The sequence below is a fragment of the Rhopilema esculentum genome, chromosome 14, assembly GCF_057945365.1.
Source record: "Rhopilema esculentum isolate cy_ngs chromosome 14, ASM5794536v1, whole genome shotgun sequence".
NCBI classification, from domain to species: Eukaryota; Metazoa; Cnidaria; class Scyphozoa; order Rhizostomeae; family Rhizostomatidae; genus Rhopilema; species Rhopilema esculentum.
Window position 1 is genome coordinate 10,492,873 of NC_142828.1, and position 26,180 is coordinate 10,519,052.

At 35.3% G+C, this 26,180-nt stretch overlaps 1 protein-coding gene across 2 annotated transcripts in view; it reads right to left on the minus strand.

Moving 5' to 3' along the window:
* LOC135696535 (cilia- and flagella-associated protein 46) overlaps positions 1–23,837 on the minus strand; it is a 50,774-nt gene extending 26,937 nt beyond the window's left edge. The window contains exons 1-27 of one of the 2 annotated variants that reach the window (XM_089112302.1): positions 23,538–23,837; positions 21,364–21,495; positions 20,483–20,547; positions 20,115–20,279; positions 19,380–19,503; positions 18,479–18,573; positions 17,959–18,111; positions 17,313–17,409; positions 17,069–17,167; positions 16,268–16,345; positions 15,744–15,856; positions 15,336–15,432; positions 14,870–15,001; positions 13,931–14,172; positions 9,837–10,125; positions 9,251–9,390; positions 8,670–8,882; positions 7,994–8,213; positions 7,520–7,669; positions 6,958–7,065; positions 6,216–6,394; positions 5,954–6,094; positions 5,100–5,271; positions 3,727–3,990; positions 3,048–3,118; positions 2,551–2,626; positions 1,742–1,849 (exon numbers count right to left, since the gene is read on the minus strand). In XM_089112302.1, the coding sequence (XP_088968428.1) occupies positions 1,742–1,849; positions 2,551–2,626; positions 3,048–3,118; positions 3,727–3,990; positions 5,100–5,271; positions 5,954–6,094; positions 6,216–6,394; positions 6,958–7,065; positions 7,520–7,669; positions 7,994–8,213; positions 8,670–8,882; positions 9,251–9,390; positions 9,837–10,125; positions 13,931–14,172; positions 14,870–15,001; positions 15,336–15,432; positions 15,744–15,856; positions 16,268–16,345; positions 17,069–17,167; positions 17,313–17,409; positions 17,959–18,111; positions 18,479–18,573; positions 19,380–19,503; positions 20,115–20,279; positions 20,483–20,547; positions 21,364–21,495; positions 23,538–23,705 (3,891 nt within the window). In that variant the 5' untranslated portion in view covers positions 23,706–23,837. The remainder of the gene's footprint in view (positions 1–1,741; positions 1,850–2,550; positions 2,627–3,047; positions 3,119–3,726; positions 3,991–5,099; positions 5,272–5,953; positions 6,095–6,215; positions 6,395–6,957; positions 7,066–7,519; positions 7,670–7,993; positions 8,214–8,669; positions 8,883–9,250; positions 9,391–9,836; positions 10,126–13,930; positions 14,173–14,869; positions 15,002–15,335; positions 15,433–15,743; positions 15,857–16,267; positions 16,346–17,068; positions 17,168–17,312; positions 17,410–17,958; positions 18,112–18,478; positions 18,574–19,379; positions 19,504–20,114; positions 20,280–20,482; positions 20,548–21,363; positions 21,496–23,537) is intronic. The other variant, XM_065215956.2, reaches the window with a different exon arrangement.
* Positions 23,838–26,180: the final 2,343 nt, after the last annotated feature.

Below are 26,180 nucleotides of genomic sequence, written 5' to 3' on the forward strand. Positions count from 1 at the left end.
GTCTTTTCATAGACAAAATGAATTTTGATATAACCGAATGCAACAGTAAATGGGGCGCACCTTTGAGCAGAGCAATGAATAAGCTATAAGCATGTAAGCAAATGAGACAGTTGAAACTCAACTGAGGTCACTTCAGGGGCGGATCTAGACGTTCGCACTGTTCGCACATGCGACAGTCAAACTTTTAAAATTATACTAAGAATTGGTCTCGAGAGAGGTTTTTGCTGAACAACAACTTTTTCGCTTATTGGCAAATTTCTCATTTGTGTTTTGATAATATTTACTTGGGAATTATGCTTCAATTATATTTGACAACTGAACACCGTGCAGGTGCAGGAAGATCCAGGGTCTGAATCGTGCATGATTTAAACCTGGCCATAAACAGAAGCAAAATCTTAAACACAATCTCTAATTCTATCTTGATCTTGATTCAATCTAATTCAAATCTTGAAGCATCCTGACTAAAAAACAACAGGGTACCAATGTAGTTAGATTAGGGCATTTTGGTGCACAGTATGATTAGTAGCACGTTCGCACCGATTCGCACAGCTTTTGTTTTAAAATATTTAGCCAATCAAATTGCTAGATAGTGCGAACTTCGGTGCACAGTATGTTTTTTAGTAAGGTCGCACCACTGGGCTAAGATTAATCCGTTCTCATTGCGTGTATTGTGCAGTTTTGAGCTTATTTATGCCTGGCATGGGCAAGCTTTTCACTGGAGAAAAGGAATTTTGTGTTATGGAGTCGGCTGGCTACATGTAAAACGAATACGTTAAACCTGGTAATTTGGAAGACAAAGGTCGCTAGATTTTCAGAGTAACATTCGACACGGGATATTTTCAAGTTTCAATGTTCATTACCTCCTCCATGGATCGAGGGCCTACTAATGTCAATAAATGCACTGGACTGGGGTGATAATCAGTGGGCGATACCTGCGATTTGGCTCTGGCGAAGAAATAATGTTCAGGACGTTGGCAGAGAAAAATTTTCACTTAGACAAAACTTTCAAAGTGAATCTTTTCAATGTGGATTTTCAGTTCTTTATCAGCTTTCAGATATTTCCGGGTAATGTTTACTTGCTTGGGTATTCCCCTGAATTCGAAGGGGTTTCTTCGGAGTAAAATACATGTTTACACGCTGATTTGGTTTAGCTATTAAATAATATTAGTTATTAATGCAGGTTTTATGAATATTTGTGTAAATTTGTTCTATTTGGTAGCACGGTAAATTTGTTCTGAAAATTCATTGCAATGATGTTTTCCATTTTTTGCGTGGCCTGGTTTGTTATCGTATACCATAAACAAATTGAGAGAGACGACTCGAATGTTTGCCTGATTATGAAAGGAAAACCGTGTCAATACGTTTAAGAATTTCAAGTTGTTTCTTGCTTTACGCTTGGCTAAGAAACAACACAAATGATTCTGTAGTATCAATTGAAAACTCAGATAAGGAATAAACAACGTTTGACAACGTTCTAAATAAAGCCAATTTAATGTGCGTGTCGATTGCTCAAATGAGAAGGGGGCGAATATCCTTAAAAACTATGGGTGTGGTCAATAATGATATTTCCGACCACACCCTTATGTGCGACAGTCAGAATATTTTCTAGATCCGCCCCTGGGTCACTTATACACAATTTTACGGCACAAGAATGACTTTAATGTGCTGTCATGCAAGCTTGTATCATGAAACCTTGAGTCAATCAATGCACCATTGCAAAATAATCAAAACGAAAACAAACCTGCAAACACTCAATTGCATTCATATATGCAATTAACTGATCTTTAGGAAGGTTTGAGTTCCTTGCGACCCTGTGCCACATTGATGATATCAACAACTCATCACTATCCTGCAGTAAGGAAAGGTCATGTTTTAGGATCAACCAAAAGGAAACAGCAGAATCGTGGTTACTAGGTTTGACTAGCGCATCAACATAGCCCTGAATTGATAGCTAAATGAAGCAACTGAAAGCAACTTGCAATGTCTGCCAATATCAATACAACAAGGTTTGATAGGTCAACCCACAAAAAACAACAAGGTTTGATAGATCGAAAGAAATAGGGAAAGGACCTGCATAGAAGCACAAGGCTGCCTACGTCTAGAGAAGGCATTCCAACAACGCAACGTTGAATTCTGAATTTATTCACTTATAATTGCAGAAGAGTAAGCAAAGGTTCAGTACTGAATCCTTCTTCCAGGAAAGCTCTGTTAGCAATGAGCCTTTTATCAGATCGAATTCAGCCATCCCCTCTCCCCATTGAAAACTGCTGGTTTACTATCAAGTTATGAGAGATAATAATAATTCGGGTATTCAAATGATACCTACCTGAACTATCAACAATGGCACGGGAAAGTTAAAAGAGCAGGAGTAGAAGTATTTGGAGGATAAAAAAGGGACTCAAGCTGTTGGTTGCTTCAAGTAATTCTGGCAAGTATCTTAGATCTGTAGAATAGAAAGGTTTTCTACATACGAGCATCAGCAAATTGCCTGAAATAGGTACCTGTTAAGTATATCGTGTCAAATGCATTTCTTATGAAAACGGGACATACCTTGAATTTTCCCATGTCAAACTGCACAGGATTTCCGAGCCTAGCATTCATTATCACTCTATGCTTGAATATCAGCCTGGATGACAAAAAATGACGAGCCTCTTCAGAATACAATTAAAAATTTACAATTGACATTCATTGTAAAATGGCAGTGAGGACTCTGCTACGAACAGAAATGAGGAACATACTTGGCAAGGCAGCCATGGTGCTCTCTTCAATATGGAGGGGATATTCAGCATTGACAACATAAAATTGAGTTATTTTTTCATAAAGAAGTTCTTGCACGTTTGTTCTTATTGCTCTTATTGGATTAAATAAAGCATAGACTAGCCTGGTGGATGGTAAGCTTTCAACTATAACAGAAGAAACAAAAATATTCTAGGAGAATTTCAAGAATACTTCAAAATAAGATGCATGAATCTATAGGAAAGGTATAATATTCGATAGAAAATTGAAAATATTTCAAGCAAGATATACATAAAACAAATAAAACTTACAGTCTATGATGAGTTTTTGGCATCACTTTCACAGCCTCATCCATAGCCTTTAGACCATTTATCCAGTCACCCTGAAAGCACGTGGGAATGTGAAGAGAAATGACTCAACAAAACGGCTGATATGCTAAGCAGAAATATATCTAAAGAGATTCAATTAACGTGAACTTTTAACGAGAAAAAAGAGCGGATTCATTTGCATAGGCCAAGGGGCGGTGCGAGAAAAACTTCTCAAGTCAAGCATCAGGTTGCCGAATAAGAGATTTTCCAATTAATTGATGTCGAAAAAAGAAGGGACCTCCAAAATGCATTCATTAAAGCAAATTTTACTACTTTGTTCTTAGAATTAACATTCACAGGCGAAAAGCTGTTTGGCGGTTTCGTGGTATCCATTCTTGTCATTCCAGCAACCAACCCTGAAACATGGTAATGTGTTTGGCTTCAGTTTGCCAATTAACAGTTGAAATGTTGAAGTGCAGAGAAGCGAAGAGAATCCATTGGAAATGAAAACGAAAACGATCAAATATACCATTGAATATCATTTATTTCTTAGTTTATGCCACCACCAATTATGCCGAGTAAGCGCCGAAAATGCCGAACCTGCCGAGTAAAGAACCGATTCATAACTGTCACAGCCCCCCACACCCCCCTCTGCACAGCCTCTGCTTAGGCTTTTGCTTACCGTGTCGGAATAGGCCTGGAAGAGCACTCCATACAACGAAGCTCGCAAAGTCAAATCAGCATCCATACTTGACTTTTCTCTTTCTTCTTCACCAAGGAAATCCTCTTCGCCAATCCGTACATGTGATCCACTAGCAGCACTTTTCTTCGAAATGTGACTGGGTTTTGCCTTTTCCTTTTTCTTTGCTCCAGGCGAGCTTTTAACCAAAGAAGGTTTTTGTACTTTTCTTCTACCATCCTCTCCGTCATCATTCTTGTCTTGACTCTAGAATAAAACCGATAATCATTGAAACAACTTTAAGAAAGTCACTCTGACGTCACCAGCCTGTATTGTAATAGGTTTACCAAGCTGTTCAAATGTTTCAATTTGCTATTGACTATAGACGTCAATTTGACCTTCCTTGCTACAAAGCTTGTGAAGAAAGTTGTTATAGCCATTATCATTTCAATCATTGCTTATTGTAAGTAATCATTACAAATAAATAAGCGTATTTTCGACAGATACTCATTAGCAAATACTTTGAAGCAAATACTCATTTGAATGTTTTATTGCAGTTTGGTTCTAAGCACTAGCTGCTCAGTTTTCTTTATAACGCGTTTATATTTGAGAATTTTTGGCAATATGAAGTTTGGTTATCAACAAAAGAGTTGAGTAGCACATCAACCAAAACGTAAACATGTAATATCTGCCATTTTAGGTAGCCATACCCAACATTCAATAATAATGTGTGTTCTAAGAGTCCCTGATTAACTGGTTTTTTTGCAATTTAACAGTGATCCAGTGTGTTTATTGTTGTTTGTTCACGGTGCGTTGCGGTATTCCTTATTTGCAACGCTATAATGTTAATTAGCTGTTAAAAGTGTAGGTAAACCATTTCAAATAAGATTAAGATAACTATGCCGTCGCTTCCGTTAAAAGTAGAAAAAAATAGCTGCAAAACAATTATAGTTTATGGCAACAGACCGACATGTACCTAAATCAAAAAGTAACTAGCAAATAACAGTAAAGAATATGGTTGGCTTGAATCTGAAGAAAATACTCAATTTTTTTGCCATAATAAGGAAAAGTGATACTTTCGTGAAGCATTGAATAAGATGCTGTCACATTTGCAAACATAAAATATATATTGAGAATAGCTTCTAAACCTACAAGCGTAGAAATTTAGTCGACATCGTAATTGAAAAAAAAATAATGATTCAAGATGTTTAAGCCGTGACATGATTTAAAAAATGCAAAAGAAACTGCACTGATCGGAAATGACTAACTTCATGAGCAACATAAATGCAATGTGGTTTTGAGTCATGACTGTAAAACCAGAAGCACGTGCCGTTTATTTCCTCTAAGCGGGTCTTTAAGCAAGAGATGTGACATACCTCCCTAAATCCTGAATGCTTCCATGCATCAGCAATGCATTTCAATAGGGCTTTGATTGGCTCTTTAAGAAGTTTCCTCTCAATGGGTGTTGAAATAAAGGACTGGACTGTATTCCAATAATGCTTTGCAGCAGACATGACAAGTTGGTAGTTCCTCGCCTTTGTAGCGAATCTGAAAGAACATAAAGAGAAAAATTGTAAATTGGATACTGCTTAGCCTTAACAGGAAAATATTTTCATGAGCACTAAAGCCACTACTTTTGCTCAGATGTCAAAGAATTTAGGAAGATTACAGACTTTCAATTCAAATTTCCAACATAAATTCCTACGGAGCCAAAATAAAGAAAGTTGGTTAAACAAGTACGCTATTAAATAAAATTTTGTGTCGAAGATAAAACACCAAAGATCTTCACCAAAAAAACTAGAATTCCTCGCTTGAGTTAGACTTTTCCTCTCAGGTTCTTGAGAATAGAGGAACTGACAATAAGAAAGAATGTAATAAGAAAGAAGATGTCAAGAGAAGTGTCAAGTTTCTAACTATTAAGACGGATTTCTTTTTCAAGTAAATCCTTGCATATATTTCCATTTTTTCGTTATTTTTTGTTTTTTCTATTTAATTGATTTTTTGTTATTGCCGAGTAATAATAATAATCTAATATTGTTTTCTACTTTTCCAGTTGGTCAATATGGTTTCTCATTGGTCAATATAATGTGCTATTGTATGTAAACAGGGAAGTTTAAACAGCAACTGAACTGAGCCACTCTGGAAAGCCCTGAATTGTCGAAAGCAAATACTGTCATATGGGGAAAGCCATGCCTGAGTTGCTGGCACACCAAATACAAAAGCCACTCACCTGCAAGCCTCGAAAAAGTGATTTAGTGCTTGGTGTCGAACCTCGCTTCTGCCATGCATAATGGCCACTAAATTTTCACCCATCAGAACTGACGTGTAGTGGAGCAGTTCTTGCTCGACTTTGTACTTGTGTTTCATCATGCTGATAACAAGAAGAATTTTTATTTGTTATATATGAAGAAACATCTACTGATGTTTTTCGGGAATCATTGTATCAAAAATATGTAACAAGAAAATCGAAAAAAATAGAGTTGCTTTCTTACTCATTTAGTTTCTCGTAATTTAGGCTCTTTCGGGTTTTGGCAAGTTCCAACGCTTTCTCTCCACATTGAAGTACAATCTGGCAAAATGAAGACTTTGAAGCCAAAAACGCAAGACGGGTCCATATTTCTATTTCAACGAGGTGATCACTCCATTTGCAATTCTCAACAAGCTTTATTGCCTAGAATAAGAAATGCGCAGAGCATACAATCCCTGCATATTTCAAATTTCGAATAAAGAAAATGTAAATATAAACATTGATGTTCTGAAATTACTTGGAGATGTTGCAAATTAAAAATAAAACTACAAAAATCGTCACTGCATTGAGTGATTGCCTGTGAAACATTTGCAGTTGGTTCAAAACTCGAAGGAATCGAGAAGTCACAACTTTGCTGAGGTCGCATAAGATGCCTTTGATTAACTTCAGAGGGTGTTAACTGGAAAAATTCATTTTCAATTCTTAAAAAGGTACCCATGCCATCAAAGAAACCTGCAGTTCTGCCAAAAATTCATACCATCTACACAAATAATATCCCAATTCTCTTTTAAAATAATTTGAATAAAGAAAAACTTCCTAACAATTATCAGATACCTACAAATAAAATGGTTAGATATTTCAATAAGAATATTAAAAAATCAAACCTATCAAGAGTCCATTATCTAAAACAAAACAATCACTAAAAAAGCAGCAACTTTTATTGAAATAAGCAAATTAAAAAACTATTTTACACGGAGGTTTCATACTTCAAACAGTCCTGGACAGTTCATCATGTCACAGGTATATTTCTGCTGCAAAACAAGAGCTTCCATGGCACATAATGCTTTGCTCATTGGTCCTTGGCTGTCAGGATTCTAGAACGATTAAAATACTTACTAAATAATGAAAAACTGTTACTTAAAGACCGTGACTTTTTAGCTAATTATACTTATGTCCGTCAGGCTCCTTACAATAAGAGATATAGTAGATATAAAGAAAAAAATAGAGATTGTGATTTGGAGAAAAAACAAGTGACTGTATAACATATAGCATGAACGGTATTTCAAATTGGGTTAATTTGGAACAAGTTACTTTTAGAAACATTCGTATTAAGTAACTAATGATTTTTTACATAAATTTAACATCTTAAAGTTGCCTTATAATCGCATCAAGTATGAAGCTCGGATTTGTCCAGCAACTTAGATTTGTCCTGTTCTATACTCCAAGACGTGTACAGCTCGCCAAGATTGCATCTGGCACTAAATGACAGACCAGGAAAAAAATGATTATACAGCAATTAGCCAACATCTCGTATCTATTATGGGTTACCTCGTCATCATGTCCAAGGTTCTTTGGCAACGGTTGTCCAGTCAGCATCTTACAAAGCACCCAGCTCTTTATCAATGGATGTCGCGTTGAAATGGGCACCATATATCGATTATCTGCTACACTCGTTAGATTAAGGGCATGCTCCAGGATCTAATAAGAGCAATAAGGCTACTTTAATAGCAAATAATTTATTTTAAATAGTTCTTTTCACCATTACCAAACTTGATTAAAGAAAACATTAATAAAAGGCTTTTTACAATCATAGGCATCAACAATTCCCCACTGATGCTGAACAGCTAAAAAGATGCTCATTTGGTTGTTGTTCAAATGCCCTAACAAGACGTACACACTTGAGACTTTGGCACTGGACTATTTAAGCACATTTCAACTGAAATAACGAGTACAGCAAAATAAACATAGAAAGTGGAACTGGTAGAAGATACGTTTTGATAAAAGAAATGCAAAATGAGAAACCTCTAAAGCTTGTTTTAGCTCGTTCAAAGCCTCCGGGTCATTGGTTATAGCGTAGGCTTTGCTCTTGGAGTGAGTAGGTGAGGCACTCTGTTTTCCAGTACGCCATTTTTTATCCTTTTCTGTTGCAGGAACAGGGGTTGATTGCCTTGAGTTTGGAAGGTGATTTTGCATATAGCCTTTTGCAAGAGCGTGTGCAAATGTGCAAAAAAATGTAACATCCCTAGAACAAAGGAGTTGAATTTGCAAAAAGTTATAAATTTATACACTTCATGAAAGCAAATATTTTCTATTAAAAAGCTCTTTATAATAACTTACAAACAAACATCATATTTATTGACGATGATGCAAAACTTTGTACAAATTATAATATTGCAAAATTCATGTGGCAGCCTTACAAAATCAAGAACAAAGCCAATAAACCCAGGTATGGCTCTAAGACAACTTAAAAACTATAGCGGTATTGTGAAAAGCCGAGACCTACCTAGACAAATCACAAAGAATTAAAAGTTAATCAAACAACTTCTAGTGCTACGATCCCTCGTAAAACGACAAGTACGGCCAAATTACAACATAAAAATAAAAAATGATAAATTTACGATATTGGCAATAGAAATATTAAATCAAAAACATCAAAAGTCAAATTTCCTTCAAAAGACAAAGTCAAATGTCTTCTTACTCTGAATAGCCAATGGTCTTCATGCTGTCGTAAAGTGGCTGGTAGACTTTGGTCAACGCTAAAAAGTTGCCAGCAGCCAAGAAGTGGTTGGTATAATTCCATAAATAGATGCCAGCATTGCAGATGAACCATGGTGCTGTCATGTCTGCACCAAGCTTTGCTCCACGGTGAAAGCCATGGACTGCTTCCGTTGAGATTGATTCGATCCACTCACTTTGATAAATGAAAACGGTGTAATTTTGTAAGAAATATGCTTAGACTTCTAGTTACATCAGGTTTCTGCACTGCTAGGATAATAATGCTGTGAAAAGCTTCAGTGTTGCGATTTACTAAATTATGACCTTGCTGCAGCTTCAATCTAAAAGTCTTTATAAGGACTCTTAATGCCTGAAGAATTGACGCTACATCAGGGTATTAAAGTGAACATTTCGTATCAAATAGTAAGAAAATCTACGCATTTAGACAAATCTTAATGTAAATTTCATGAATAGAATATGTTTCGATTCCAAAGCACTTTACTTGAAACAGATTGCCTTTTACGGGTTTTTTTATCTTCAAAAAGCTGCTTTAAGCAAAGAAACCTGTAGATCTTCCACTCCTTCGTCTCCTCGGCCTTGATTTCTGTCCCTTCTCGACTTTTTGGCTTGAAGCTGTTGTCTTCAATTGGCACAGGGTTCTCCAGTAGTTTAACACCCTCCACTTGAAGCAGTTGAACCAAAGCCTGGAGGAGAAACACTTCAATAAATGATTGCTCACACATTTTTCTCCATGCAAAGTTATCACAACGTATTCACTTTAACTAATTTAAACAAACTTTACAATAAATGCTCTAATACAAGTATTGTATTATGTATTGTATTGTGCAAAAGTCCTTGAAATGAATGGCATCTTAAACATCACGCAGTTATTTTGCAAAAGCTACAAGTTAAAAAACACCATGTTTGCAAATAGTGTCTCAACGTCGTTTCAAACTTATCTTTTGTTTAAATTTAAATGATTTAGTTATCTAGAGGAACATAACCTCTGAAGAACTTTCCAAGTAATTTTTCGATTTCCCCTCACTAGTGAGCCTTCATTTATTCAGAAAACTATCAAAAATTGCTAAGATTTTTTATCAAAGCATTTGATGCTCTTATGCATCGTTTGTAAAAGAAGCTTAGAAGTCACCTCTGAGTAAATGAAATGTATTTCTGCAATGATTCCAAGCACATCTTTGTTTTCGTCTGACATCTTTTCTATGGGTGGGGAAATGTTCTTGCTGGTGGTTGTTTCATGCGAAACATTGCCATTAGCTGTGTTGGGGGCTTGTTTATGTTCATCTTTAGCACTTGACTCTCTTTTTGTCATCTCCCATCTACCATCATCGTACATAAGACAGAACTTTGCTGCAACTCTTGTTACATCCCATACATGTTGCTTCCTGGCCGTCTTCGTTAAATCTGCCCATATCTGCACTCTTAAATGGCAATTACAATGATTAAAAATTCGATTCGATTAACGATATGAGACTCATAATTCATAATATGAATAGCTGAAACAAGTCATATAAAAAGGTTCTCTAAGAAATGAAACTGAAAGTTAATAGCACAATGGTTGCAGATTTCTATTTCGTCGGTTTTTTTCAAGAAAGGGACTGGGAAAAACTATAATTCATAAGTTGGTAACACCTACGATGTCTCTCTACACAACCCTATTAAGTGATGGATTCAGAATTAAAATATTGACAAATGAAGGTGGAAACCGAAAGAGTGTATCACATTCTTAGCACAATGTGCACCTTCCATCATAAATTGTTTGAGGGGAAATGAGGATCGGTCCTCTTGAAATATAAAAATAAAGGGAAACTATGCATTTATTAAAAATGCAGTCTCGGTGTTCCAAACTTATTGTTTAAATTACCTGGCAAAAATTCAATTTCGTAGTAAAATTCAAAGAATTAGAAATGCGTGTGGATACACACTATAATATCAATGTATGAAAGATTTGAACTAAATACGTTCAAAGATTTGAACTAAAGAAAGTTTGTAAAAAAAGAAATTTTGGAAGAATCAAAAATAACAATTAAACAGTCTTTAAAAGAGTGTTCAATGAGAAGTGATATTTCTGCACACAGTTAAATGTGCAAACCAGAAAACCCAATTTATGTTTTGAGATGCAATACCAAGTATGATTTGACTGCTTTCACTGCAAACTCCCAATCATTCATTAAGTTTGATGAAAAAAAAGACTGAGCAAAAACAAATTGATTTGATAAGATATTTACGTCAAAATGTTCGTCTCATTTAAGCATGAAATGATTTTCTCGAAAATCATTATGCGTTTGAAGGCACGGCCTAAAATAAGCGAGGATCTGACTCACTTTGTGGAGTTGTAAATTAAAATTGTGGAACTGTAATTGTAGAAAGTGTGGATTTGTAAACAATGCATGTTCTAAAAGTGCAGCATAAAATACCAATCGAAACGCCTAAGAAAGAATTGGGAACATTTTTTCAATTCGAAGTGAATGCCCAATCCCAGCCTTATGTATTGCACTCATTTATTATAAGAAAATTGCGATAAGAAATAAGCAATGGACAATAAAGAAGAATTAAGAAACTTCAGGGCTCGAAGCTTCAGTACATGCGGAGAAAAATCAATTGCGCTTTACGATCTTGTTGTGTGCTATTTTGAAGTAAGATGGACTCTGTATACAGCTTTAACTTCAAGACATCATCTCAATTTAGTTTGCTTTTATGACTTGCCTCAAAAAAGACACTGAGCCTTAAGACCAAGACCGAGATTATGATTTCCTGCCCGCAATGTATTTTGGGGTTTATGTGATATCTTTCAGTAGATGTCAGAAAAAGTTATAAAGCAATTCGTCTAAGGTGTTTTAAATTGGTAAAGCATTGGAAAAATTCCTCTCAAGGCTACTGTAGCTGAATGATGATAAGTTTCTCGGTGGTAGCTTGGAGGAACATTCAATTTGGAATGTTTTATAACAGGGACTATAGTCCTCCCCAACTTTTTTGCAACAATAGGTTAGAAAATGTTTTGAAAGTTTACGCTAACGGACGCGTTAGTAGCAGTTCTGCTGGGAACACGTTTTTTTTATTTTTGATGGTGCTTAATCTTGTGTGGTCTGTTCTTGTGTGATGGTGCTTTATTTGTAATTTATCTAACTCGGTTTTGTATTTTTATGTTAATTGAAATCTTCCCTAAATCGTTATGTTTATGAAAAGGGACAGAAAGAAGCAAAAATTTTCTGAAAGAAGTGTTTTCCGGTATTAGAAAGGTCGTGGCCGTAAAAAATTAAGGGGCAAGCCTCTTAGTCCCGTTCCAACCACTCCCTTGTGAGCTGGTGTCAGTGTGACCTGATCTACTGTAATATTAGAATAATATTTGCCAAAAATCGTCATTTAGCATAAAATCTAGCATAATTTGGAATCTAGCATAACTCTAGCATAATTCTGATATTATTTAAAAGAATCATTGTTTTCATGGATCCATTGACTATCGTTACCAAATGTAAACACTTTACGCCAGCATCTGTGGTTTCATTTTGGGAGTAAATTGTGACTTTCCACCTGCAGGATTTTGCCAGTTGTTCTGAATGGTTGGCAGCCACATATTCTGTGGTTGGTAGCCAAATGCAGCCAGCTAAATGCAGTATACAAAAAAGCTAAATTGTTGCTTATTATTGGGAGTGATACCGTTATCAAAATTTTCTTTGTAGATTACAAAAGTTTTCACTTGCTTTTATCCAAAACCGTCTGTTATCTTTTACTTTGTTTCTGATTGAATGATCATTCAACGTTTGCAATTATTTTACAAAATTTTGAATATTATCTGTGCAAAAAACCTTTGCATTCGTTTCCTTTGCATTTTTGTTCTTTTTTGCAACATGCTGCCAGAATTCAGCCAAATTCTTCTTCTTCGGTTCAATCAATTTATGACGGCCAAGATGTTTTAAGAAACTGACAAAATGGAGAAATTTGGCCACCAAACCATGGATCTAAATTGCCTTTTTGTTTATGAAGAACAAGTACACTGGGTTGTCAAAAAGGCCAAATTGCAACTCTGGCCACTTTTGATATTCTGAGCATGCACAATCTTATGACAAATTTGGCGTAATTCCAAAATTGAGATCTGGTGCGTGGTTTTTGCATTACAAATAAGATGGGGGTAAAGATCATGCTTTCAAACTGGGTGAAAAGAGAATAAAAAGAAACAAGCACAATTTGTACATCAGTGAGAGTGAGAGTTTTTTTGCCATCTGTAACGAGGTTTTCGTTCATAGTATCAAAACTTTATGAAGAACAGATTTGATGGCAAAGAATTTGATGTGCTGAATGCAGTTAAGAATTTTCCATAAGTAAAAGAGACTTAAGAAAGCTTCACCCAGCTTTTGTCCCGGACAAAATATTTCATTCAATCATGCACTACATTTTCGAGAAAAAAACGACTAAGATCGCAGAGATCTGAGACTTGTTCTGAGAGGAATTCTACCAGACAGGACAATGGCTCAGATTCTAGCAGCAATCCTCAATTCTGTAAATGTTAAGAGGCTGATTCCCATCTACAACAAGATAGAAGCAGGTGGGGAAAGCAGCATAGCTCCAGAAAAACTTAACAAATAGATAAATATCGCAATGAATATGCTTGATCTCGCAAGTTTCGAGTTCCGAAAAAAGCTGCAAAGATATGGCTCTAAAAAACCAAAAAAGCACCAAAGTCCGAAAACTATAACAGAGATCTAAACAAACCATGTAAAAGAGTTTCCTTTCGACAACTTTTTGCTCACATATAAAGACATCGCTATATGTAGCTAATTTTCTTATTAACCCAATCCATATATTGTAAAGAATCAGCTTTTGCTACTTATACTTTATTCATTTAAGAATTTGCCCAATTAAGACATGCTATTTGCACTTTGATGGCAGTTTCTATATTTTCCACCCCCATGATGCCAATCCCAGCAAAGTACCACGCCCAATTTTTATAAAATGTGGATCTGTAAAAATTTCTTAGTTTAGGCTCTGTTTGAAGGTATTTATTTTCTTAACAACAGGGTAAAACGATAATGTAGATTTGATGAATTGAAGAAAACGTAAAATGAATACCATGGCTCAAAGCCTACCAGTTTCAATTGACAATATTGATTGCAACTGTGGCCTGCGATCTTGATCATAAAGATGCTCCTTTTTGCTTAAATATGCCTACTACTTTTGAAAGGTTCTGCTACTACGCTACAATGAGTTTAAGTATCGCATTTACTTTACCTTTCTCTGTCGTTCATATTCTCTATTCTTTTCAAATGACCGGAAATTTTTGTCATACTGTTACAATATTTTGCTACTTTTTCTTCAAGCAATTTTGGATTGGAAGGAGTTCCTCTGGCCTGAGTAAGACCAGCTTCACCATCCATCACTAGATTGAAGGCATCAGGTGCAAGAGTAAGGCCAGCCTCTATTAGAGAAGCACGTTTCATCTGCAGTGTCCCAGCCTCCTTTGTAGACCTAGCCTAAAAGATCAAAGATTGCCCATATTTTAAACAGTATGTTTCGTTGTAATTAAAACAACAAGAGAAAAGAAGTTTAGGCTTGTGAATCAAGATGCAAAAACAAAGCAATTCTTAAAGATCTAGGGTTAAAAAATTGATAGAAAATGAGTTTGAATTAAGCTGTCAAAACCTACAAAATCATCTATGTATATACAATACCGGCCGGGACACTACTATGTCCGATGAAATTCACACGCTAATGATTATAAGGTTTCGATAAAAATAAGCACTTACTTATTAATGATGAATTTATAGATTATATAACTTGAATGACGTAAGGTTAACTATAAACAGAACAAATAAATACGGATTTTGTTGACAATTTTCAGACAATTTTCATTCGAGTTATGTGTTGATAATGTATACAGTTAAAGCAGTTAAATTTGACGCAATTGCTGTACTTAAGAGACAAACCAAACCCCCCTGAAACACAGCTCGTCGTTTTTGTATTTATGAAAAGGAAAATTAGTCCCTCAAGTAAACTGCTACGAATTATTACAATTAACTGGGAATATGTTTGATTAAAAGCAGCACAAGTTGAGAAAAAAGAATTTCGAATCATTCTGAAATGACGATTAGCTATAGAAAAGAAGCTGGCAACCTCAAGCAGAGATGCATGATTTAGAATTTCACAGGAATGCCCATTGGGTATACATACCTGTTCGATGATCAATGCCGCAATGTCCTCTGGTCGCTCCGGGGTTTGGTATAGCATTGATCTTAATTCAAGTCGATGTAAAGACGCTTCGATTCTGCTCTTGAATTGCCCGTTTTCGTCAAGAAGAAGGGCCTAGGCATCAAGCATGAATCATTACCAAAAATGTAAAAAAAAAAACAGATACAAAAACAGTAAACAATTAAATGAAGCTTTTGTCTATTGAACAGGGCGACTCTATGATCCTACTTGAGTATCATCCACAATTAAATCTTTATGCAGTCTATTCATTATTCAGTATAATCTATTCATCAACAATGGTCTGGTAATAGCTGGAGCACAAGAAGTTAGTTTGATAAAAATAGAATATGCCTACAGAAATTTGTAATCTCTCTCGTAACTGCCCAGGCAGTATATACCACATCGTATCGATGCATATTTGTATGGAGATGTTTCACATTTTACAAACCTTCTTTAGATGACCCATTGCATACTCAAGTTGCTCGTTCTCCTCCTCGCATTTAGCTATTTCAATATGAATTTGACATCGCATTCCGATCAGCAAGCTGAAAAAGCACGATCCAGAAATATGCAAGGATAATTCTGAATAAAAAAGTCAACGTCACGTCCAATAAAATAATCTCGACGTTTTTGATAAATGTAAGAGCTAAAGTGTTTTGGTTCGAAATTCACTCACTTTCTTTGTATCTAAGAAAGTTGAAATTCACAGCAACAAACTTTTTGAGATTAAATTGTTGTTTTGATGACAGTAAAATACAGATAGATTTTCAATTTACATGTACTTTTAAGCAAACATAAGATGGTAGCAAGCGTATTTGATCTAGAGATTCTGTATTTGATAGCAAAATGCACTGACCTATCAATGTCTTCAAGTGCTTCGGAGACGACTTTTAACGGTCCTTTTACTACTTTCCGTAAACCTTTTTGCAATAGAGGCAAACAAAGGTTCCACATCGTAATGCAACCATGCTGCAAACAAAACACACAGATATAACAATGTTCTGTGAAATGAAAGCTATCTGAGATATCTGTTGGTAGGAAATGTAAAAGATTAAAGAAATTCGACTTTGATTAGAGGAAGCCTGTATTACAGGATTAGAATGATTGAAAGTCAGTCAGCACTTTTGGCACGTGGTCTTATTGGCTGAGAAAGTTTTGACAATAGCACAATGTGTTAATGAAAACTACAAAAAACATTAGCAAGGTAAATTGTCAATAAAAAAATTGCAAACATTTCGATAGATGCTTTCAGTGTGAAGTAAGAATAAGCAATCAAAGTTTAAAGATAGGCAATGAGACTATGAAAATACAAAATAAACTTCAGAGCTGTAGATGCAAAAGATTTATTTTTTCTACAAATTGAATAATCATGTCACTTACTTGTATGAGGCTTGGTATTTTAAGGCGAATTGCAGAAAAGATGTTATCCTCAAGAACGTCAATTTCAGTTTTTCTTTTCTACGATTCAGAAATCATATTGTAATTTCTTATGCACAAAATATTTAAGTACAATGACGGGCCAAGAGAGAGTTGTATGATTTTAGTGGAAGAGATTTAAAAAATGCCTTTACCGGTATTGTTAGCACCCTTTCTTTTGCCTTTATGGAGATTTAGCTAAACCCTGCTCTAGAATATCCCTTGTCATTCTATTGTAATGATTGGATAACGAACATATATGAATCGATCCTAAAAAGGCGCATTGAAAAATGATGAACATGTACAAAAAATACTTAAGGGAAAATGAGTGGTTAGAAAATAATGGCAGTTAGCCAGGTGGAGTACAAAATATGGATAATGTTTCAGCTAAAACAACCTAGGTCACGACAATTATATGATTACAAGTGAAGCATATGAAGCATTGGAACTTGTTTTTATTCTTCTCATAAAAGCAGATAACCCAAAGTATTCGAAATTATATTTCATGGTATTCCAATGTCCAAAATGGAACTTCCGCCACCAGATATCCACATTGAAAACCTGAGAGATGAGCGCAATCATTTCGTTTAAATTTACGTGGAATCAATTTACGTTCATCCCAAGTTCAATCTATATTATGTTGATAAAAAATCAGGAATCACAGAATCTATCTGTCTCCCGATTGCACCTTTATTTTTGTCTAAATCTGTAAGGGTAAGATAATCACGCACTAGGCCCTCGACAGAATTTTTTGGTAAATCTCACCTCGACATTATTTTTCGTGTACATATTTTTCATTTCTTTAAGCTTTAGGGCTGCAACTTCGGTTTTCAGGAAATCAATCTCTACTTTAACGCTTTCATCCTTGAAAATGATCATACAAATTCAGTTATATGAAAGGGCAAAATAAATATCACATGGACATCAGTTTAAAGTGATAAATACGCTATCTTCCTGTTAAAAATATTTCTATATACAATCAGAATAGAGTTGATTTCACAAATGATACCTTAACTTTGCCTATAGTTGCAGCAAGGCAATCTTCAGCTTGGTGTGCTTTCCCGCATTCTATACACAACCTTGCCAAGTCAAGCAAAAGTGGAAGCCTGCAATGAAATTTTGCATCGTATTTTCTCACATAAAAAACTTAATTATCACTTAACATTTTTTGTTGGATATAGATTCAAATTCTGACCTTTCAACAGGTCGCTCGTTTTTCTACCTTCGTGGTCTCGATTATTCACGATTCTAGGTTCATTTCAAAAGGACGTTTCTTCGTCAAACAAGCTAAGAACATTACCATTCCATGTCAATGGCTTGATGTGCTATATTTAGGTTAGCAGTTCTTATCAGAATTGCTAGTGATAGTCTCCAGGTTTATTCAGGTCCAATTGGCAATGGTCGCTTTAAGGGGACATAAGAAAACAGCTGGAAATATTTAGTCTCCTTCAATTGGTATTTCCAATAGGATTCCTTATGAAACTCCATCGGTTAAAGAAGCTGTATATCAGAAGAACCATTAAACATCAGATGACGCAACATGAAAATTCAAGATTTCATAGCATGATACGTCCTTACTCGCAACTTAGCCATGAATCAAACAGTCAATAATCAATCTAAAATTCCAATTGATTAACGAATGCGATCAATCATACTTTTCTGTTTGTGAAATCGGTCCAATTGAAGACGTCTGTCCTATTCTGGTAGATCTTCCAGTGCCAGGTGTCTCAACACCGTCATTGCAGATTGCCCGATAAAGCTTATCTAATTCTAAATCGATGTCAACCTTTTCCGAGCTCTCAATTTGTCTAAAAGAAATTTGAATCGGAGCTCTCACGTAATGCATAAATCATCGACCGTGTTATGCACTAATAGGCAGCTTATGAACAACATTAAAATTAAATTTAGTCGGCAGAGAAGTGACTTAAAATAATTAAAATCAGTATTCAAAGATGGAGAAAAGGTCAAAATATCTTTAAGTTAGGTAAAACGATGGTATTGGTAATCAACAGGGAACTTAACTGTTTAGAACTCTCACTAAGTACTAATATTCTGTGCAACGAAACAATGTTCTAATGAAATGAATCAGCACCTAATGGTAATTTTAGAGGATGTACATTCTTCAAAAAAATATAGAACGATTGAGAAGCTAAGAGCAAAATCAGTAACACTTACGATTTGAGCTTGAGGATTTTTATGTAGATTACAAGGTCATTTGAAAGTTTCGATTCTTTGAGGAGCTTCGACTGATCAATCAACTTGTGTTGAACCTGGCCAAATAATATGAATTAGTTAGTAACTTAGTCAGGGTTAAATAAGGATAAGGGCGGCAAAATGTTTAATGATTATGAAAATGGGTATTTCGTAGAAATATTGTTTGGAAAACAGAATAAAAGAAAAACGGATAAAGAAAGAAGGAGGGGAGGAAAGAAGGCAGGAGGGAAGACCAGATGAAAGGGAGGTAAAAAGGAAAGAAGGAGGGAAGGAAGGAAGAAAAGAAGGAAGAAAGAAAGGAAGGAGGAAAGGAAGGAAGAAAGGAAGGAAGAAAGGAAGGAAGGAGGAAAGGAAGGAAGAAAGGAAGGAAGAAAGGAAGGAAGAAAGAAGGAAAGGAAAGAAGGAAGAAAGGAAGAATGAAAGGAAGAAAGAAAGGAAATAAGGAAGGAAAGAAGGAAGGAAGGAAGGAAGGAAGGAAGGAAGGAAGGAAGGAAGGAAGGAAGGAAGGAAGGAAGGAAGGAAGGAAGGAAGGAAGGAAGGAAGGAAGGAAGGAAGGAAGGAAGAAAGGAAATAAGGATAGAAGGAAGGAAGGAAGGAAGGAAGAAACGAAGGAAGGAAGGAAGAAAGGAAGGAAGAAAGGAAGGAAGAAACGAAGGAAGGAAGGAAGGAAGGAAGGAAGGAAGAAACGAAGGAAGGAAGGAAGGAAGAAACGAAGGAAGGAAGGAAGGAAGGAAGGAAGGAAGGAAGGAAGGAAGGAAGGAAGGAAGGAAGGAAGGAAGGAAGGAAGGAAGGAAGGAAGGAAGGAAGGAAGGAAGGAATGAAAATAGGCAGGGTTATCATGCAATGTAAATTCACGACTCACTTGTAGTGCTAAGATAGTTTTGTACATGTTTGGACAGTATGCTTTAGCAAACGATGCAGCTGCAGTGCTCACGTGCGAAGCATCTTCTTTCTTGCCTCCATCCAAATAACATTCAATCAGAGCTCTGAAAAACGATTATGGCTGAGCTTTGGCAAGATGGAAAATGTACTTTGCTCTCAAATCAGTTTTAATTTGAAAAAGGGAAGCACATTCTAAAGAAATCTTAAAAGGAGTAGCAGAATTAATCATTCTGCATACCTCGAATGCTCCAGGAAAAAGTAGATGATGAAAGGGGTGTGTGCAATCGACACTCCTTGTTGGTATCATTCGACTGGTTAACCTCTTTGGTCAGCTAATTTTATTCATAGTCATAGCAGTCTAGATAGTAAGCAGAGAGTGAAATGTTTCGAGGCTTGCAAGCTCTGGGAAGGAAAAATGTGTTACAGAATAGAGTTTATGAATTTGGTAAGAAGACTTTGAAAGGGTTAGCACGGGAATGCTTCTGACTCTTCTCGGATGAACAGTAGTGATATTTCGATCTAATGAGGAAGAACCTGTAAAGTGTTGATAGGTCACCAATAAAAAGCAGGTAAGCGAGACGCTGGAGGATTTTATTGTTAGGGTTAGAATTGATGATGAGACGAATTACTTCTGACTGGATTTGGTAAGGAAGTCACAAGATGACTTTATAGACTTTTATATAAGTTGCCAAATCTATACAATCCCAGTACTTACATCATTAATTGTAAACGCCATTCATAATCTTTGTCATCAATGTCATCCAGTGCTTTCACGATTTGATGCAAGGTTTTTGCCAATCCATATTGAATACCTGGCTGAACAAATGGCCGTGCAAACGACCAGTAAAGCACAGATCCATTATAAACCAAGTAGTGATGCCTAAAAAGAGGAAAACAGATGACTATCTCTTGCAGTAATCAACTTGCACCTAGCAACAAACTGCTATTTGTGGTACAAACAAGACGTGAGCTTTGTAGCTGAGCAAAATTAAATTCAGCCTTTCTAGAACCATATACTTTATCAAGGAAATAAAATGCCTTTTTAAATTAAATGGGATAAATACAACTATCAATTGCACATACCTTTTATTCAATTTACCAAAGTTTATTGCCTTTAATAGAAACGTGGCACATTTTTCTAGTTGATCCTGGTAAAACAAAATATCAATTAAAATATGAATCAAAATATATATCTAAACCCATTTATTTGCCATTTGTCTCAGAGAGAGCAACACATACTAATACTCTTCCTAGCTATCTTGCACTTAAAATGATTGTCCAAAAACGGCAACAAGTTACAAGATAAAGTGATGGGCAAATTTTTTGAATCTGGCATCAAAAAATTTGATTTTGTTTCGAAAAATCTGACTTAATTTATTTGTCATTTATGCATTTGTTACTTAATATGATAGAAAGTAATCAGGAATTTTTCAATATTTGTTGCATTGATAGCAACAGGATTCTTGGTTGACATCAGCTTATTGGGCCTAAGACTTTAAAATGGTATTTGTGTTGACCAAAATGTCAAAATGTTTAATTTCAACAATCTTTTGGAGGTATAAAAATTAAAAATGGTTTTAAAAAGGGTTTTGAATAGCTTAGTATGTTTCAAAATGTTTGCTTATTTTTAAGCCATTTATAATTCTCCATTTAATATTTTATCTATGATGATTTGAACAAAAATCTCTGACAAAACAAAAGATATGCAAGAAAATACACATATAGAAATTTAAGTCCATAGGCCATCATGATTTTACCTTTTTCAAATCATATTTCTTTAAAAATGCATAACTAACTTCATAACCATTTAGTTTTCAAATCAAATGCTTTTCCTAATCACACTTACCAGGATCCTAACATTAGCATAAAATCAGATCTAAGTTAAATTATTGGAAAAGCCTTTTTGGACTCTATGACTAGAGATAGGAGTCAATTGAAAAAAGATGTGAAAATATCATACTCACTGGAAATTTGCCTGATGCCGGTTTATTTAGATGTGCCTGGCACATGTAGGCCCTTCCAAGATGATCATTACCTGATGCAGCTTTTTGAAAGAACATCTTAAGGCAGTCCTCTACGATGCTGAGCTGCTCATTCTGAAGTAGAATTAGAAATCATTCATACATCAATTATTGACCAACTGGCATCCATAGTCATCAGCAATCAAGGGATGAGGATTAATAGACAAAGAAGTTGGTCATTACTGTAAAAAATTTATGTTGAATTGGCTGAGTTTTGACGTTAAATAAGGGTGACATGTCAAGATAAATAAAGAAAAGAGGAAAATTCAAATCATGCACAAAAAACATATTCATCAAGATGAATTTGAGATTAAGCTAAAAAAGAGTGGAAGTGCTGATGGTCAAATAGCAATGGACATCAAGAGATAAGATTATTTGTCAAATATCAAAGGGTACTATCATTTTTACTGAAAGGCTTAAGGGATTTTGTGAATCCAAAAATATTAAAATGAATTAAACATCAAGTTAACACACTATTAGAACATTATTTATTCAACTAAGAGCTCCGAGCTGTTGGCTTTAATATGAAGCACTGGTTCACATGCTAAAACTTTACAAACATTTTTTATTATCTGGGATTGCAAAAATGTGGGCTTTCACCAAAAAATATTGTTTTAAGAAAAGCAAACATTTTACAATATACTGCAGCTTTTAGTTTGACACCCTTCAATGAATAAAATGTAGGGTAGAAAAGATCAAAATAATTAACATACGCCCAGTTTTGGATCAAAATATCATTTGAGCACTTTATTTCTCCTTCTAATCTTATACTCAGTAATTTCGAAATTTTAAAGCCACAAGACCTTTTTCAACTCAAATTGTTCACCTTTGTGTATGAATGTATTATTAAGTTACTTTGTGTAATCAACTTACTTTCACTCCTTCTTTGATTTAATTAAATTTTTTTCATCAATATGGTATTCAGAAAATTACCAGGAATAATATTTTCTCACCTCGCAAAAACATCATGCAATATGGAATTAGGCCTGTGCATTAGTGTGGTGTAAAGTTATGTACTGCCATTTTGATTGAAATATTTAAATCCCCATCTTTTATTAGTTTCCATAAAGACCTGAATCATATTTTTATGACAAAATTTACAATATAATTAGTTGTAGCTATAAATAGCCATGAAACAATGAATCAAAACAATATAAAGTATTGCTAAAAGTATTGCTCTTTCCTAGATTAGGTTACCTACTGAGACAGCTCCTCCTTAAGAAATTCGTCGGCATACACTTTATTTTCCATTTAGTTTTGTCTTGTTTCCTGTATTTGATATTTAGCTTCATTTATGTAATTCTTTTCTGTATATGTATATGTAGTTTTAATTGAAGTCATATGTAGTGGAATTTTAAAAAATGAAACTGAACTGAACCAAATTGAACTGAACTGAGATACCAAGCCTACCAATAGAAAGATTAGCACTAGAGTCCAAGATAATAGTTTATGACACAGCTTGAGTTTTCTAAAAGGTGCTGCAAGATTGCAAAATCATTTTTTTCAAGGGTTTTTTTACCTAAAAGCTTGAGGAGGCTGTTTTCTAAAAAAACAAGTTGCCCCTTGAGACCTTTGCTTGTCATGTGCTTTTGTTTTTCTGATTGGCCTATTTTGATATATTTTCAATTCTGGTATTTTCAACTTCAATTCTGATTCTTATATTCTAAAAAGTGTCAGATGAAAAGCTTCAGTAGGTTGTAAAATGTTTGCTTTTTGCAGTACCTAGCAATTATGTAAGCAATTTTCAGCTACCAAAATACAATACAATTTTTGTTTGAAATAATAATTGCGTTGCATTTGATTGGGCTTTTCATGTAATGGATAGTGAAACAGAGCTAGCTTAAATCAGATGCAGATGCACTGCTGAATTAAACCATTCCTGATGTTTATTCGCACTTCATTGTAAAAAACCGTAACTTGATAGAACAGAAGTGTTGCTTCCATACTGAGAGTAATAGCCATGACCCAAAAATGAAGTTGTTTGGTTTGGTGTGTTTTGTAGAGCAAAAGTTCCATTCAAATAAGTTAAGACAGCAAAATCTTTCGAGCTTAACTTGAATAATATCAATAGTGCTAGCTCTAAAACAGCAAATTATTAGACATTTTCAGTGATTTACCTGCAGCGCTGCCTCTGCACAAACAACAAAAATTTCAGCACCAAAGGCATTTGGTTGATCGGTGGACTCCTGACTTCTTTTTAGCTTTGCGTATGCATCAAATAGCTTTTCTTCATTTCCCTTTCCACTAGCAGCTTGAGAAAGTAGATTTTTTATTGTTTCGTCCATGTTTGAATTGAACTTTCGGGCGATGTTTAGCAGTAGGCCTGATTTTAATATGGCATGGTCGCCATCTTTGTCCTTGTAGGTCCTTAGCAACTACGCTCGATTTTCACTTCTCATAGCAACAAAATCTACTATAACGAGGCAATCCAACAACAACAATTCACAATTTCAATTCAATTTACAGACTCCTACTAATCTAAAAAAATTATGAGCAGTGGCTCCTGCTGCCATGTAATCTAAAATGATCTAAAAAATGATTCAAAAATTATTAATTAAAGATCAGTGGCTCCTTCCACCAAGGTTCCTTTTCCCCTTTCTGTTAAAGACCGCCGAGAGGTTTTGGAGGCCCTTGGGCAAAGGCGAAATAAGTGGTCAAATTTTTTTGCGATGGCGCCCTCTAGATTAGCTTGAAATGCATTTCAGAATATTCCTTGCAGCTATTTATTGTAATAAGAAAATAGCTATGAATTTCAGTAAATTATACTAAGAATAAATAATAGATTTTGGATTAACGACGTTAAACAAAAGTTTCCCGGGGTTACACCCTGGACCCCTATTTTTCCTCCTTTTAGATTTTTCTACTGGATCCGCGCCTGAAAAAGCAAGGGGTTCGTTTTCGAGCTGCTTTTTTGCAGATCGTTCGTGTCTGAACACTGCAGATTTTGTGTCAAACCATGTTGTTAGTGCCTCTGATAAATTGTCAAATTCTGGTAAGGTTTGAAACTAAAGCTAAACAAAGCGAGGATTCCAAAAATCCTGCTGCACATTCTCTTCACGAACCACTTAGACCGGCCAAAGCAGGGCCGTTTAATAAAAATTGTAGGGCACCGTGTCTTTTTTAATTTGATCAATTATAAAACCCGGCCAGCCTGTTAAATTTACCAATCCACTCGGATACATCTTCGTGTGTTGATGCGGACACATCTTCGTGTAAACATGGCCTACTTAATTAAGCCGGAGATGCCATCCAAGGCGCTACCATCTAAGGCTGCTTGCATAGAGGCAATTTTACCCTGGAAATCTAATACGGTTGCTTCAATTCGCTATGCCATGTTGTGAAAATTTGATTTGCTGAAGCAATGTTCAACAAGCCACCAAAAAATATCCTTGAAGTCAATGATTCCAAAAATTCAGCCAACAACCCAAGTTAATATACGAAATATATCTGCAATTTTTTCAAACGGAGTAAGTTAGTAAACTCTTTTGCAAATATGCAACAGCTACGTAACCACAAGTTGAGTGTGATATTGGCACCAAATTGGACTTTTTCTGCTTGAAAATTGGAGTAAGTTGACGATTTTTGACCGTTTTCAATACAACATCGATGTGCACTCTGAACAAAAGGTCATACTTTCTGTCTCTCCCCAATGTCTGTCAGTAGAGTTTTAGCATGACTCCTCCCCTCCCAAACTTGTCTAAAAATCAGTAATCAATGTTTTTCTAAGAAACGTCGAATTAATTCTGAGCGGCATAGGTATATTGTTAAATTTTAGTCTGGGAGATTTTTTTTAGCCTTCCTAGAAGCCTTGGTTTCAAAAATTTTCAGAAAAAATTGTTATTCAGGCAAATTGTCAGGTAGTGCCAGATAAGATTATGAATCCTTCGGATGAACCTATTGAGTTATAGATATGGGAAAACACTGCTGAGTTTTGTCCAGTGTCTGCGCTATGAAATGTGTCTTGCTTATTTTGATTATGTTGTCATTTTTGCAAAGAACATGTCTTGACACCGTTTTTGCTTAACATTGTTTGACAGATTCCGTCAACATAATTTGCAAGTAAAAGCATGAAACTGCTCCTTATGAAAAAGCCAATGAAGTTACTTATTTATGTCACCGAACATCGAATGCACATGGGTTCCGAAACGAGTTGGAAAAAATAGATAGTGAATAACTCAACTGACACTAACATATTTAGCAACGACAATTTGAAAATTTGAAGCAGCCATTCGGGGAATGTTGAAGTGTTTCTAGGTCATATTTGACAGTAAATGGCACGGAATATGACGTTTTAACCTTCAAACCTTAATAAAGGGGCGTATCAATGAAACGTAGCTAGTTACAACAAAATGTCCATTTCAGCAGTTTGACATTGTTTGTAAACTGAACTAAATTGAATTGGTGCACTTTATGTTCTGCATGTGCCTTGAAAAAAAAATTCCAAACGAAGGTTTCGTTGGTCATTAGCTTGATAGAGCAGAATTTTTTGTTAAAGAAAGCTTTATTCTTCTACGGGTGGTTCTTGGGACTTGTCCTATACCCTTTACTCTTCTCAACAGCGATTTCAAATGAAATAGGCGTACCTAGTTTCGAGTCAATACCAACACGTACTGTTTAACAGTACTAAATATGGTAGAACTGACTGCCGCCAGTGATGGTATATTTTTATGGAGATGATTTCAATTCATTTCATAGAGTGATATAATCGCAATTTATTTAACTCAATACAAACTAACAGACACCTAAAATACCCGAGTTCT